Here is a 14,343-nt window from a genome sequence, read left to right as displayed (position 1 = left end):
GTCAGTTTGACTGAGATAGAAGAAAACTCACATAGAAAATTGAGGCAAGATGTACAATATGTTGGGCTCTGTTGCAGAGGCAAAGTTTTGGAGAAGTCAAGGAGATAGAAAGGGGAGATGAGAGTCAAAATGACTGTTTCATGTCAAAAGCGGTGGAAGCTGATTTGGTTGCTCATAGAGGACGTCTGAATTAATACTGTGACCTAAGATAACCACTAGATATTTGCCTTCCGGTCTCTCCTTTGAAATATTAGCTCGTTCATGAAAAACAGCAGCAATGGTTGCCAAGTAGGTGGGGTGCCATGTAGCATACTTAACTGCAGCTTGCGTGCTCTGTTACTGCTGTGGCTGATCCCCTATGAAAGATGCTGAGGATATGTTTTCGAGGCACCTTAAGTGGTATGCAGCCAAACCCAAATGCCCCATAGTTAGGATCAGGTAGGCTTGCTGAGCACTGGGTCCAGGAGTTTTGGCCTGGCTCCCAGTACAGGATTATACTGGAATAACGGTTATTGCTGTCTCCTCCAAAGACATAGATCCTCTTTCTCCAGCAGGCAACGCCAGGATAAGAGATAGCTATGGGAAGCAATGGGACAGAGATGTTAGGATTGGTGGTACCATCTCTGAGCAAGCAAATACAACACTGGGTGAAGTGGCGGATTCCTTGAGTATCCTCTCCAGAGAGCCCACCAACCACAAAGATGTTGTTGCCCAACGTGACGGCACTGGCTTCATAAAATTCCAAGGCTGTGGGGATCTGGGACCAGGCTCCTGATATGACATCATAAACCAGGAATCCCTTGTGGGGAATTGGCAAGTCAGAGTCACCCATCTCTCCACCAATGAGATACAGCTTGCTCCTGAGTGCCGCAGAAGCAAAATAGGACAGTGGAAAGGGAAGGCTAGAGATGGTTATCCATTCTTCTTGCTCCAAGTCATAGGTCTCTGCACTTATCAGTGTCCCTGCAGCATCCCAGCCACCAGCAACGTATATCTTTTTCTTGCATACGAGGAAAGCATGCCAAGCTCGACCTGTGGACATGGAGGGAAGCTGGGACCAGCAGCCCCCAAGAGTATCATATACAAGTAGGTTGTCTGAATATGAACCATCTAAATGCTGCCCACCAGATATGTAGAGTTTATGACCCATGGAGGTACAACTGGGAGATGTCACTGATTTCAGGTCAGGGAGCTGATCCCATTGATCGATGGAAGGGTCAAAGAAATGCACATGAGAATCCAACTTCTCATCCTCAAAATTGACTTCACTCCATTTTGGGAGACCCACGCACACCATTCCTTCACGATACATGCCATGCCTCAGCCCTCTACTTGCCCACAACCTTTCTTCCACACTAAGCTCCTCCCAAGGGAGACGCACACACTCATAAAATTCTTCTGTTTGAGCCCGGACCTCAGCAAGTTCCTCTGGGGTCAAGAGGGGAAGACGAACATAATCCATAAGTGCTGCAAACTTTGGGAGTCGCTCAGCAAGATTATAGGTGACCCAACGGCGCACAGCTCTGTACACAATCAGTTCTGAGTCCACAACCAGGATTTCTGAAGCAATAATGGTAATCAGGATACCAACATCCAAGTATAAGAAAGCAGGAAGCTCTGAGAGATGTTCAAAGTGAAAAGCAATGTAACTTGACGTTGAGTGGAGTAGAGGTCGGTGGTTGTGGGAATATGCCAGCACATAAAGCTCCAGACAATTCTCCATGGAAATCCTTTCTCTGAGAAATCTATAAAGAGCAAGAGATGACATAATAGACTTTGGTAAAAATGAACCTTGAACACTCAGTCTCATTTTGTGTAATTGCTTGTTATATTCTAATGAGATTAGTTTTTATTGTATTTTATTGTACTTCTCTAAGTAATTCTGATACTCAAAGGGCAGTGCACATATCTTTTAAAACAAAAAAAATAAATTAAAAGGAATTAGACAAATTAGGAAGATCTGTAAGAGGTATTGGATGTGATTGATAGAACCTTTAGCAACGGAAACACAGATTCCTACAAAATGGTGTGGTTCCCCCAGACAGATTTTGTCCTGACATAAAAAAAAAAAAAAGCAATTAAACAGAATCTGCTGGCATCCTAGAGTAGTCAAGCTAGTATTGTCCAAAAATTTGGGGTTCAATTCCTCTCAGTGCCAGCTAGTTTGGCCAATAACACAAGGGATTGCATGTGTGGTACCTCAATACTTCCAGAAGTTACCAAAATCCTGGTATTTCTGGGCAATGCCAAGAAGCAGGGTTTCATGGGGAATTATTTATCCGGGACACATTAGGAACAAGATCTTAAGGCCTATAAAAATAATCATCTTCACTGATTCAGACATGTAAATAAACTGATTTAGATTCCTTCCTATACCTCGTGATAATATCTAGTGCAGAAGTAATCTGAAGTCTACTGGCTGCCGTGAACAGTTCTTCTGCCTCATCTCCAAGAAGCAGCAATTCCCCAGTGTAGACATAATCCAGGAGGCTTTGGAGGCAAGTGGCAGATAAGTCCATAAGCACGATTTCTCCTTCCCGTGATTCCTTGAAGGTGCTGGTGAGCATGCGCTGGAAGTAGAGGCTGACCGAAGCTAAGAGTATTCTGATGGGGAAGCAACCAGAAGAAAGAGAAAGCAGTAATCATTGTGGAAAAGTGCACACTCTTTGCAAGAAAATTGTTCTAGTTTAATTCACAGTATCTCCAAGATCTCAAAAAGCAGGATTTAAGAAAGACTCAGCAGAGACCTTCCAATTGGTCTAAATTGCGGGCTACCATAAGCTGCTAGATGGAAGAGTAATTGCATTCAGTGTAGGGCTAATCTGCTTTATATTCTCCATATAATTCTATTATCATGAGTTATTTTCTGTGGGCCAATTATTTAACTTTGGTGGGCTCTTTGTGGATAGATCCTCTAACAAATCTGAGAAGCCAGTGAGTATCTGGATGTTGTTTGAGTTCCAACTCTTCTCAATATTGCTGCTAGGATAGAACAAGAATTAGAATCTATCAATCTGCCATAGAAATAGAATAAAATACAATAGAGCTGGAAGGGACCTTGGAGGTCTTCTAGTCCAGCTCAAGCAGGAGACCCTATATCAGGGGTGTCAAACACGCAGTCCATGGGCCGGATGCATCACATGATCTCCCCCCATTTAGTGAAGGGGGGGGAAGTCCCGATATGTCACGTGATGCCGCCTTGACAATGTGAGTTCGACACCCCTACCCTATACCATTTCAGACAAGTGGCTGTCCAGACTCTTCTTAAAAACCTCTGGTGATGAACACCCACAACTTCTGAAGGCAAGCTATTCCACTGGTTAATTGTTCTCACTGTTAGAAAGTTTCTCCTTAATTCCAGGTTGTTTCTCCCCTTGATTAGTTTCCATCCATTGTTTCTTGTCCTGCCCTCTGGTGCTTTGGAAAATAAGGTGATCCCCTCTTCTTTGTGGCAGCCCTTCAAATAATGAAACATTGCTATCACCCCTGGTCATACTTTTCTCTAGACTAGTGAAACCCAAACCATTCTTCATTTTTTTTTAATCTTCAGGTGTTTAATCATCTTAGTTGCTCTTGCACTTTTTCCAAAGCTGCCACATCTTTTTTGTAGTGTGGTGACCAAAACTGGATGCATTATTCCAAATATAGTCTTACTAAGGATTTATAAGGTGGTATTAATACTTCACGTGAATTTGATTCCATGCCTGTTTATACAATGAAGAATTGTACAGTATTAGCTTTTTTGGTTGCTGCTGCACACTGCTGGCTCATATTTAAGTGATCATCCACTAGGATTCCAAGGTCCCTTTCACAGTTACTGTTTTTAAATGACCTATTTCATTTCAACATCAATTATGAATTCCCCCTAAATACATCATGAGTTATTCCTAGAGCCATACAATATTTACTAGTTTTTATTCAAGTGGATTAAAGAGGACTAAACTTTTCAAAGAAGAGAACTTTGAAATTCTCACTGGTGCAATGTGATATTTTTTCATTCATTAGGAAATGATGAAAAAGTATGTCCAAATATCCTATTTTTCAGTGGTCAATCCCCTTTTAGTGACCTGCAGTGCTTCCCACTTCCATTTCATTTCCTAAATTTAGATTAAATTCCAAAGGAAAAAAAAATTACATAGGAACTCCTCTTATTTAGGTTTTTTTTCGAGTTTCAGAGACACGGGCAATTACAGAAGCTTCAAAATGACAGAATGATGTATAAAAATGAACAGTATCAGCAGTAACATCATATTCCCTCTGACTGCCAAACTAAGTTTTTAAAAATTCAATCACCTTGAGAATAAGCCAGAAAATTAGAAATGGAAACTGCAAACAACCTCTTTTGCAGAAACTGTATAGAAGATTTTAATTCATTTATTGACAACAGTTGCCTACCTGTGGCATGGAAATCTTCTTCCATCAGCCACCAGAGTGATATCACAGAGCTGTTGATCCTGGTACAACTCCTTGATACCTACAGGGGTAGAAGAGATGATGTAACTGATTGAAAGGGATTGAGGAAGGAAAAATATGATATTGTACTTCTACACATCACAAAACAATGGAGCCAGTTTGGTCCAGATATTAAGGCACTAGTTTAGAAACCAGGAGACTGTGAGTTCAAGTCTTGCCTTAGGCATGAAAGTTGACTGGGTGACTTTGGGCCAGACATCCCTCTCAACCCAACTCACTTCACAAAGTTCTGGGAGAAATAGTTGTGGGAGGAAGGAGTAATAATATGTTTACCACCTTGAATTGTTTATAAAAATAATAAAGAGGGGATATAAATAAATAAGTATATAAGTATGAGTACAGTATATAAGAATATATTCCTGTTGGAAGGGGCCAAGCACTCTGGTAGTATTTCTTTAGAACAGAATATAATCTTGCTGGACAAGATTATCAAGATAATATCGTATAACATGTTTGCCATTTCATGATATATTAGATTCTAAAAAGTCTTAATTTGAAGGAAGACATATCAGGGTTGAGCTTCTGAACTCTGTTTTATCTTAAAATAAATGAAGCAATTAAAAAAACCAAAAATCTCAGTATGCATTTGAAAGATTCCTTTCTCTAAGCTCTGGATTTATGAGAACTTCAGAATATCCAAGACTGAAAGAAACAGCTTTCTAGCAAATACCAAGGTCTTGATAACCAGTAATTATTGACAGTAAAATATTTCAATACTGAAGCCCTATAAACAGCTTGGATTCTTCAGCTTGGTTGCTATGCAAACAGATTGAATACCCAAGGGATACAAATGTGCATGTAGAATCACATTTTACACATTGACTAGTATGGAAGCTCACCACTTTTGCCAACACTTGAAAATATTTTACCCTGAGGGATGCAATGGAAACAGTCAGAAATGATCCAACCTTACCCTGCCCAATGAAGTGCCTCAGAGAGGAGTCCTGACTTGAAGTCTCATCTAACTGCATCTCTTTGTCCCTCAGAAAGTCTGTAGCATTAGTCATTGTCCATCTAAAGATACAGAATGTTAGGTGCTGCTGTTGAGTTTACAAAGCAGGAGGGGAGATGGTTGGAAAGGGAAAATAATGCTGTCACTTTGATGTGTTTGCATGGAGATCCTTTACATCACCTCTGAAAAAGAAGACCTTTTAAAGGGAAGATATATAAAGCCAGGTACCATCTGTTGCCTTCTGGAAAGGATTTTCTAAATATTCCAACGGTGATGTGCTTTGCAAAGATTTAACAAGAGCCAGCCATGTAATAACACATGGTGATATGAATTTAAGATGTCCTGGAGCCAAAAACTGGGTGCTGGGAACTGTAGGTGGTCTATCTTAGTCTAGATGCCCTGCAACTTGTACATCATTTAGCCAATTATTTTCTTTTATGTAGCCATCCATATCCTCCCCCCCCCCCCAACAACCAAGGTGCAAATAATAGAATCAAGTTGTTTACTGTGATAATGGGATAAAAGCCTTACCTCCTTTTATGTGCATCACATATTTGATGCATGCAAAAAAAGAGCTCAGTTGCAGGGTCATGGCAGCTTTTCTGACCCATCTCCCTTATCCACAACTGCTGAAAACCAGGGGCATATTTCCTTCCTCTGTAGCAAGGGAAACTTACACCCCAGAAGAGTCCAATCTTAAACAGGCTTACACTAATTTATAAAACAAAGCACCCAATCCTCCAATTCCCCAGTTCCTTTCCCATTCATGTATGACAAAATCCCTTCCAGTTTCTGTCAGCTAGGTCTTTGCTCTTGCTTTCCTTTAAATGTTGAACTTCTTCATCCTTTGTCAAACCATGACAGTATTGCTCAAGGACATTTGGTCTAAACAGCTTCTCACCCAGGTTGATGCTCTGTGCACAACTATGTGCCTAAAGTGATATCTTATTTTGTTGATGGTTGTAGAAACTTTCTTAAGCTGAATGTGGTGTTAAGTATTTGTTTCTAGCATCTGAGCTGCCATTTTGCCTCTGGGGCCTCCCCAAAGCCACCCTTTTGTTTCTGGAAGCAATGTTGGAATTTGAAGTTCTTTTGAAACCAGAATTATGCCCACCTGCTATATGGGATGTGAAGAGCACGACCTGGGCCAGGGACAGGAGCTATGAAAACACCCAGGTGAGGAATAAACAGATGGGTGGGCAAACAGCAGGTAGGTTTCTACGGTAATGCATCATCCAGTGGGGTGGGATATATCAGCTTGGTTGCCCAGGTGACCAGGCCACCCTTTCATTCCACCAGGCCTAGTTCAGGCAGGCTATGGGGAGAGAAAAGTGAGACTCTTCTTGGGTGCCATGGCAACAGGAGATGCTCTAGGAAGATCAGGATGTGTGGGAGCATCACAGGAAGAACTGAAATAGTGGAAGACAAACACAAATATGTTTGGGATACATATTAAATAGGGTGGTGTTTAAAAAATGTAATAGAAGGAGAGCTATAAAGTATCCCCACCAGCAGTGATATTTAGCTAGGTTTGTTGTAAAACAGGAAAACTTAAATCTGGGATTAATGGGAAAGGTACCTATAATTCTTGGCTTTCTATGTCAATTCTGTATGTTCTGAGACCAAGAGTTAGCCAAATTCCATGAATGATGGTTCCCTCCTTGCTGTTCCTTGGCAGTGGTTCTCTTTCAACCAGTTTGCGTGAGGGACGACTGAGGTAGTTGACTGAATTATTTCTCAGCATCCTGGTCACTGTGTTTGTTCCTTGGGCACTTAGCAACTGCTACCTTTCCCTTGAATGTCTCCTAGCAACTCAGCACCTGATGTGGTACATGCACAAATAAACCTGATAAAAGTATAGAGGAGGAAAGAAGGTTACACAGGGACTGGGCAGACAGATCAGACTAGTCTAATCTAAAATGGAGGATAGCTAGGTTGTGCCAGCTATTGTCCCGAGAACGTTGTGTGAGGAAAGGCACCATGTCGAGCCATGCTAAGGTGTGCTCAGGCATCACTGGAGGTTTTAAAGAAGAGATTGGACAGCCCTACAATGGTTATAGGGCAGAGGCCTCCAAACTTGGCAAGTTTAAGACTTGTGGACTTCAACTCCCAGAATTTGCTAGGCTGGCTGGAGAATTCTGGGAGTTGAAATCCACAAGTCTTAAACTTGCCAAATTTGGAGACCCCTGTTATAGGGTCTCCTGCTTGAGCAAGGTATTGGACTATAAAATCTCCAAGATCCCTTCCAATTCTGTTATTCTGTATAATGGCTTATTTTGCAAATACCAGTTGTATTTTATTGATCCAAGATTAGCTGCTTTAGATGTGTTATGTAATTTTAGGGAAAAGTGGATGTACAAAACCCAAACTAAATATGGTTACTTTTAAATAAAGTTAAGTGAATCAACTGAGGAATTATTATGAGGGTCCCTTCTGATTTAATCATCCCTGCCTCTGTCATATGACAAAGGTGAATTTAATTACTTTTTTTGGAAAGGGCTCTGGAAAACACACCCAAGGATTTATTATTCAGATCCGGTCCTTTGCCTACCCTCACCCCCAATTATGCATTTAAGTAACACCCTGTGCATGTGATTCATGGCAACCTCATCAATGTTGGTGGCATACTACAAGCTGGGGACATATGCTGGCTAATGCATTTCTAATTTTCAGCCAATTCTGAAGAAGCACTCAAATACCAAGGAGAAACGTAAATACAGCTGTCTAACCCTGTTGGCCTCAGCTTTGACTATGCATATTTTTAGTCTGCTATCAGTGCACAAAAAGAAGGGAGGACAGAATGTAATTAAGCAATCAGCCACTTACCGTGGTGGATTCAGCAGGAGATAAGAATGATTGTTCTAGAATTACAAGGAAACTCGTAGAATGCCATGTGTGTGAAAACAGAGAATTTTCTTCCCTGCAAGTCTGCAAATCTCTGGGAAATGGATGCCCTCCTACAAGCATTCAAATGAGTTATTCCCTAAAATTATCTTTTCTAAATGTTGAATATTCACGAGATCCCTGAAGGTTTCACCACTGGCAGGATATTTCTAATATTAGAGAGCAACTATTGGTTTCTGGGTTGCGGAATAATTTTTGAAAAATATTTTGAAGCAAGCCATGGTAATAAAATCATTTTTCTTAGAATGTATCTTTGAAAATTACATCCTTTACATTCTTGAATGCCTTGCATATAACTGTATTTGCATTTGACAATGAAAATATAGTAATAGTTAGCAGGTTATTTATTTCTTTAATTGATTTATACACCTGCTAATAGGTAATTTGTTGACATGCAAAGATGATTTCTAGTTGTCAACATTTTACAAATGATAGCACTTTAAGGGTTTAATAACTGACATGACAAACAAAGCTCATAACCAACAGAAATTGAACTTGAAGAATCTTCCTAGCAATTCTTGCAATTCTTCCTTAACTAAAATATGGGCAAAAGAGTTTAAACTATATGTAGAGGATCAGGAAAAAAAATAGAAAAAACAAACAAACAAGCAAACAAGTTAATCATGAAGAAAAATATTGCAATATTATAAAAACTGAACAGTCATTTATGGAGAATTAACTAACCAATTAACTAAGAACATGATGTAACCCTGGAAGAAGGAAAAAATACAAAATTCTTTTATCTGACTACAGTTAAATGAGTTGCTATCTTTGGTGAATGTTTAATACTTATTTGCAGGGGTGGGATTCTACCAGTTCGCACCTATTTGCTAGAACCGGTTGTTAACATTCTAAGCAGTTTGGAGAACCGGTTGTTAGAAGAAATTACTGGCCTAATCCTGTAAGGAAGGCAGGAAGGAAACATTCTGGTGTTGCTTACAGAAACCGCCTCTCCGTTAACCCTTATTACATTCTTGGCAGGACTAGACTTCCTGTCTCAGGAACTTCTCTGGAGTTTTTTCCCCCTCCTTTGCTGGTACTTTGCTTGGGTGGAGTGACCATTCAAAGTTACAATGGCACTGAAAAAAGTGACTTATGACCATTTTTCACACTTACAATTGTTGCAGGATCCCCACAGTCATGAGACCCCAGGCGAGGAGATGCGTGCCTCAATGTGAATGATATTGAGTTGGCCATGCCCAGCCAATAACATGACCACCAAGCCACGCCCACCAACTAAGCCACACCCACTGGTTGTTAAAAATTTTGAATCCCACCCCTGCTTATTTGGATTGGATAGTTTTTCTTTTGGAAATGTTTAACAGTGTAATGCATTAGTTTCTAACATTTAGTTCAAATAAGATATTATTATATCTGGTAATGTTTAATAGCTTTTTTATTTTGCAATGCTTAATGGTTAAGAGAGAGAAGAGGGGTATTTAAATTAAATGGAAAGAAGGATTATACACTTATTTTGTTAGGTATTGTTACTTTTTTACTGGACCTTTGCTGATTAATAAGGAGAGCTGAAGATTTAGAGATAATTTATAGTAAATGAGGTGAGGTATGGAATGAAGATGTAGCTGGTTGTATTTTAAGAGATAGAGATAAGTTGTTAATATTGAATATGCTTTCTGAAAATGAAGAAGAAAGTTTCTTTTTCTTATAATCTTTTTTGAGAATGGATTCTGTCGTGTCCGTCGTGAAAGGAAGCTCGGAGTCAGTGACTTGGTTTCAGCTCTTTATTGGCTCCTGATACAGCTTAAGCTTGAAGGGAAAAACTGCGGCTTTTTATTCCCGAGCCGCGGCGGCCCCGGCCAATGACACCGCTGAATCTCCCGCGATTTGTTTCCACCAATCGCTGGGGATTCGTGAACGACCAATCAGTGCGGCTCGCCGACCAATCCGTCGCCGCGCGTCTTAACCAATCGCGACGCTGGGCTACGAGTATGTAAATTGACTTGTACAGAACACCCTCCCTCTTGGTTCGGTCCTACGTAACGTAGTCCCGTAGGTAGGCGGGCTTCGTACTTGTCTACTTGACTTGCGCAGCTTAGTTGTTGTTTGGTTCCCGGCCGGTTCGGTCGGGACTTCTGTTTCTCTTGGCCCTGTCGATGGAACCCCTGGAAGGTGTCGCTGGGCCTCTTGTTGCAGCTCCCTCCCGGTCTACCCGGGTTGGTCGAAGCTGCGACTTTCGCCGCTCCTGCCTGGTCTTTCCGGGCTGGTTGAGCTGGCCTGGCTGTTCCTTCCTGGTGAGACTTCGGGCTGGCTGTTGACTGGTGAGTATTGCTGGTTATTTCCTATTTGATCCTCTGTATCTTCCCTCCCCTCTTGGTTTGTGTTATCGGGGTCGCCTGTGTTTGGTTGCGTGTCGGTTGTGTTTTTTGTTCTTGATCTTATTTGATCGATGTGGCGTTCCATGTTTGTCCGTCGGTTGTCTGTAGCCGGTAGGAGTGGGGTCCTGTCAGTTGGGTTATAGTTGCCGGTACCCATAGTGGGTCTCCGGTAAGGTTTTTTGCATAGACTGCGTCGCCTGGTGCAAAAACCCGGTGCTTGCTAGATGAGTCCGGGGGTTTTTCCGGGTTGTATGTGGGGTGTAGTCTGTCGAGTGGTGACCTTAGTTTTCTCCCCATTAGTAATTCTGCCGGGCTTTTGTTAGTCGTTGTGTTAGGGGTGATATGTTGTATTAGGAGCATTTTATTTATTTTTTCTTGTATGTCCCCGTGTTCGATCTTTTGGAGGGTTCTTTTTGTAAATTGAACCATCCGTTCTGCCCTACCATTGGCCGCCGGATGCGCCGTCGCTGTCAGTGCGTGTCGTATGCCTCGCTCCGCTAGGAATCTTTCGAATTCCAGCGAGGTGAACTGGGGTCCGTTGTCTGACACGATGACATCCGGGAGACCGTGGGTTGCGAAGAGTTTGTTTAAGACCTTGATTACCGCATCTGTTGTGGTGGTCTTCATGTTGCTTACCTCCAGCCAGTTGGAGTAAGCATCCACCGTGATGAGGAATGTGTTCCCTTTTGTGGGCCCGGCAAAGTCTATATGGAGTCTCGACCATGGTCCCCTGGGTGTTTCCCATTCTAAAATTGGTGCTGCGGGGGATTTGGTCTGGTTTCTTGGCAGCGCGAGCACTTGGCTACCCAGGCCTCGATCTCCTTGTCCATACCTGGCCACCAAGCATAGCTTCTGGCTAAAGCTTTAGTCCTCACAATCCCCGGGTGCCCTTCGTAATAATTGTAATACCTTCCCTTGCAGTTTTTCCGGTATGACCACCCTGTCCCCCATAACAAACAACCTTTTGTAGTGACAGTTCTGTTTGCCGGTTTCGGAATGTCCTGAATGCATCATCGCTGTCTTTCTCTGGCCATCCCTTTGCTACCCAATGTAATACCGCGTCAGACGCTTGTCTTTATTAGTCTCTCGGGCAATGTCTGACGCGGGTTATGGGTAGGTCCGGCAATGTCTCTATGCTGAGGGTGGTCGTCGTGGGAGCTGGATCGCCGTCTAGGTCGGGAAGCGGCGAGCGGCTCAACGCGTCTGCATGGGAGATCGTCTTACCCGGTCTGTGTGTGAGCCGGTAGTCGTAGGCGGCGAGGAACTCAGACCACCTTGTCATCCTGGGGATAGGATGTTCGGGTGGCCTTGTTCCCCGCCAGGATGCCTAGCAGCGGCTTGTGGTCCGTGATGAGGGTGAATCGGCGGCCGTAGAGGTACTGTGGAACTTCTTTACTGCTGCGACGATGGCCAGTGCCTCCTTATCTAATTGGCTGTAGTTTCTTTCGGGTTTGCTGAGTGTTCTTGAAAAGAAAGCGATGGGTGCTTCTTTTCCGTCTGGGAGTGTATGGCTGAGGACAGCGCCGACGCCAAATGGTGAGGCGTCGCATGTGACGGCGATGGGTAGGGTCTCATTATATTGAATGAGAACGGCATCCGAGGTGAGCAGGTCTTTGGTATTGATGCTCTGTGCACAACTATGTGCCTAAAGTGATATCTTATTTTGTTGATGGTTTTAGAAACTTTCTTAAGCTGAATGCGGTGTTAAGTATTTGTTTCTAGCATCTGAGCTGCCATTTTGCCTCTGGGGCCTCCCCCAAAGCCACCCTTTTGTTTCTGGAAGCAATGTTGGAATTTGAAGTTCTTTTGAAACCAGAATTATGCCCACCTGCTATATGGGATGTGAAGAGCACGACCTGGGCCAGGGACAGGAGCTATGAAAACACCCAGGTGAGGAATAAACAGATGGGTGGGCAAACAGCAGGTAGGTTTCTACGGTAATGCATCATCCAGTGGGGTGGGATATATCAGCTTGGTTGCCCAGGTGACCAGGCCACCCTTTCATTCCACCAGGCCTAGTTCAGGCAGGCTATGGGGAGAGAAAAGTGAGACTCTTCTTGGGTGCCATGGCAACAGGAGATGCTCTAGGAAGATCAGGATGTGTGGGAGCATCACAGGAAGAACTGAAATAGTGGAAGACAAACACAAATATGTTTGGGATACATATTAAATAGGGTGGTGTTTAAAAATGTAATAGAAGGAGAGCTATAAAGTATCCCCACCAGCAGTGATATTTAGCTAGGTTTGTTGTAAAACAGGAAAACTTAAATCTGGGATTAATGGGAAAGGTACCTATAATTCTTGGCTTTCTATGTCAATTCTGTATGTTCTGAGACCAAGAGTTAGCCAAATTCCATGAATGATGGTTCCCTCCTTGCTGTTCCTTGGCAGTGGTTCTCTTTCAACCAGTTTGCGTGAGGGACGACTGAGGTAGTTGACTGAATTATTTCTCAGCATCCTGGTCACTGTGTTTGTTCCTTGGGCACTTAGCAACTGCTACCTTTCCCTTGAATGTCTCCTAGCAACTCAGCACCTGATGTGGTACATGCACAAATAAACCTGATAAAAGTATAGAGGAGGAAAGAAGGTTACACAGGGACTGGGCAGACAGATCAGACTAGTCTAATCTAAAATGGAGGATAGCTAGGTTGTGCCAGCTATTGTCCCGATAACGTTGTGTGAGGAAAGGCACCATGTCGAGCCATGCTAAGGTGTGCTCAGGCATCACTGGAGGTTTTAAAGAAGAGATTGGACAGCCCTACAATGGTTATAGGGCAGAGGCCTCCAAACTTGGCAAGTTTAAGACTTGTGGACTTCAACTCCCAGAATTTGCTAGGCTGGCTGGAGAATTCTGGGAGTTGAAATCCAAGTCTTAAACTTGCCAAATTTGGAGACCCCTGTTATAGGGTCTCCTGCTTGAGCAAGGTATTGGACTATAAAATCTCCAAGATCCCTTCCAATTCTGTTATTCTGTATAATGGCTTATTTTGCAAATACCAGTTGTATTTTATTGATCCAAGATTAGCTGCTTTAGATGTGTTATGTAATTTTAGGGAAAAGTGGATGTACAAAACCCAAACTAAATATGGTTACTTTTAAATAAAGTTAAGTGAATCAAATGAGGAATTATTATGAGGGTCCCTTCTGATTTAATCATCCCTGCCTCTGTCATATGACAAAGGTGAATTTAATTACTTTTTGGGAAAGGGCTCTGGAAAACACACCCAAGGATTTATTATTCAGATCCGGTCCTTTGCCTACCCTCACCCCCAATTATGCATTTAAGTAACACCCTGTGCATGTGATTCATGGCAACCTCATCAATGTTGGTGGCATACTACAAGCTGGGGACATATGCTGGCTAATGCATTTCTAATTTTCAGCCAATTCTGAAGAAGCACTCAAATACCAAGGAGAAACGTAAATACAGCTGTCTAACCCTGTTGGCCTCAGCTTTGACTATGCATATTTTTAGTCTGCTATCAGTGCACAAAAAGAAGGGAGGACAGAATGTAATTAAGCAATCAGCCACTTACCGTGGTGGATTCAGCAGGAGATAAGAATGATTGTTCTAGAATTACAAGGAAACTCGTAGAATGCCATGTGTGTGAAAACAGAGAATTTTCTTCCCTGCAAGTCTGCAAATCTCTGGGAAATGGATGCCCTCCTACAAGCATT

At 42.4% G+C, this 14,343-nt stretch overlaps 2 protein-coding genes across 5 annotated transcripts in view; one reads left to right on the top strand and one right to left on the bottom strand.

The window, feature by feature from the left end:
• The window catches only part of SRRM3 (serine/arginine repetitive matrix 3), a 180,661-nt gene that overhangs the window by 71,168 nt on the left and 95,150 nt on the right, over nt 1-14,343 (top strand). The window lies entirely within an intron of this gene.
• Nucleotides 248-5,480, bottom strand: LOC113415112 (kelch-like protein 24). The gene is made up of 4 exons (XM_087954668.1): nt 5,382-5,480; nt 4,396-4,544; nt 2,377-2,604; nt 248-1,745 (listed from the first exon to the last, which is right to left on the bottom strand). Exons 1-4 carry the CDS (start codon nt 5,478-5,480, stop codon nt 314-316), a joined length of 1,908 nt encoding a protein of 635 aa, XP_087810794.1. The 3' UTR covers nt 248-313.

This window comes from Notechis scutatus, chromosome 1, assembly GCF_049901735.1.
Source record: "Notechis scutatus isolate UNSWTSFEM ecotype Mainland chromosome 1, rNotScu1.2, whole genome shotgun sequence".
Taxonomy (NCBI): domain Eukaryota; kingdom Metazoa; phylum Chordata; class Lepidosauria; order Squamata; family Elapidae; genus Notechis; species Notechis scutatus.
Note: the sequence above shows the minus strand (reverse complement) of the source record. Positions and strands in the feature narration are given on the sequence as shown.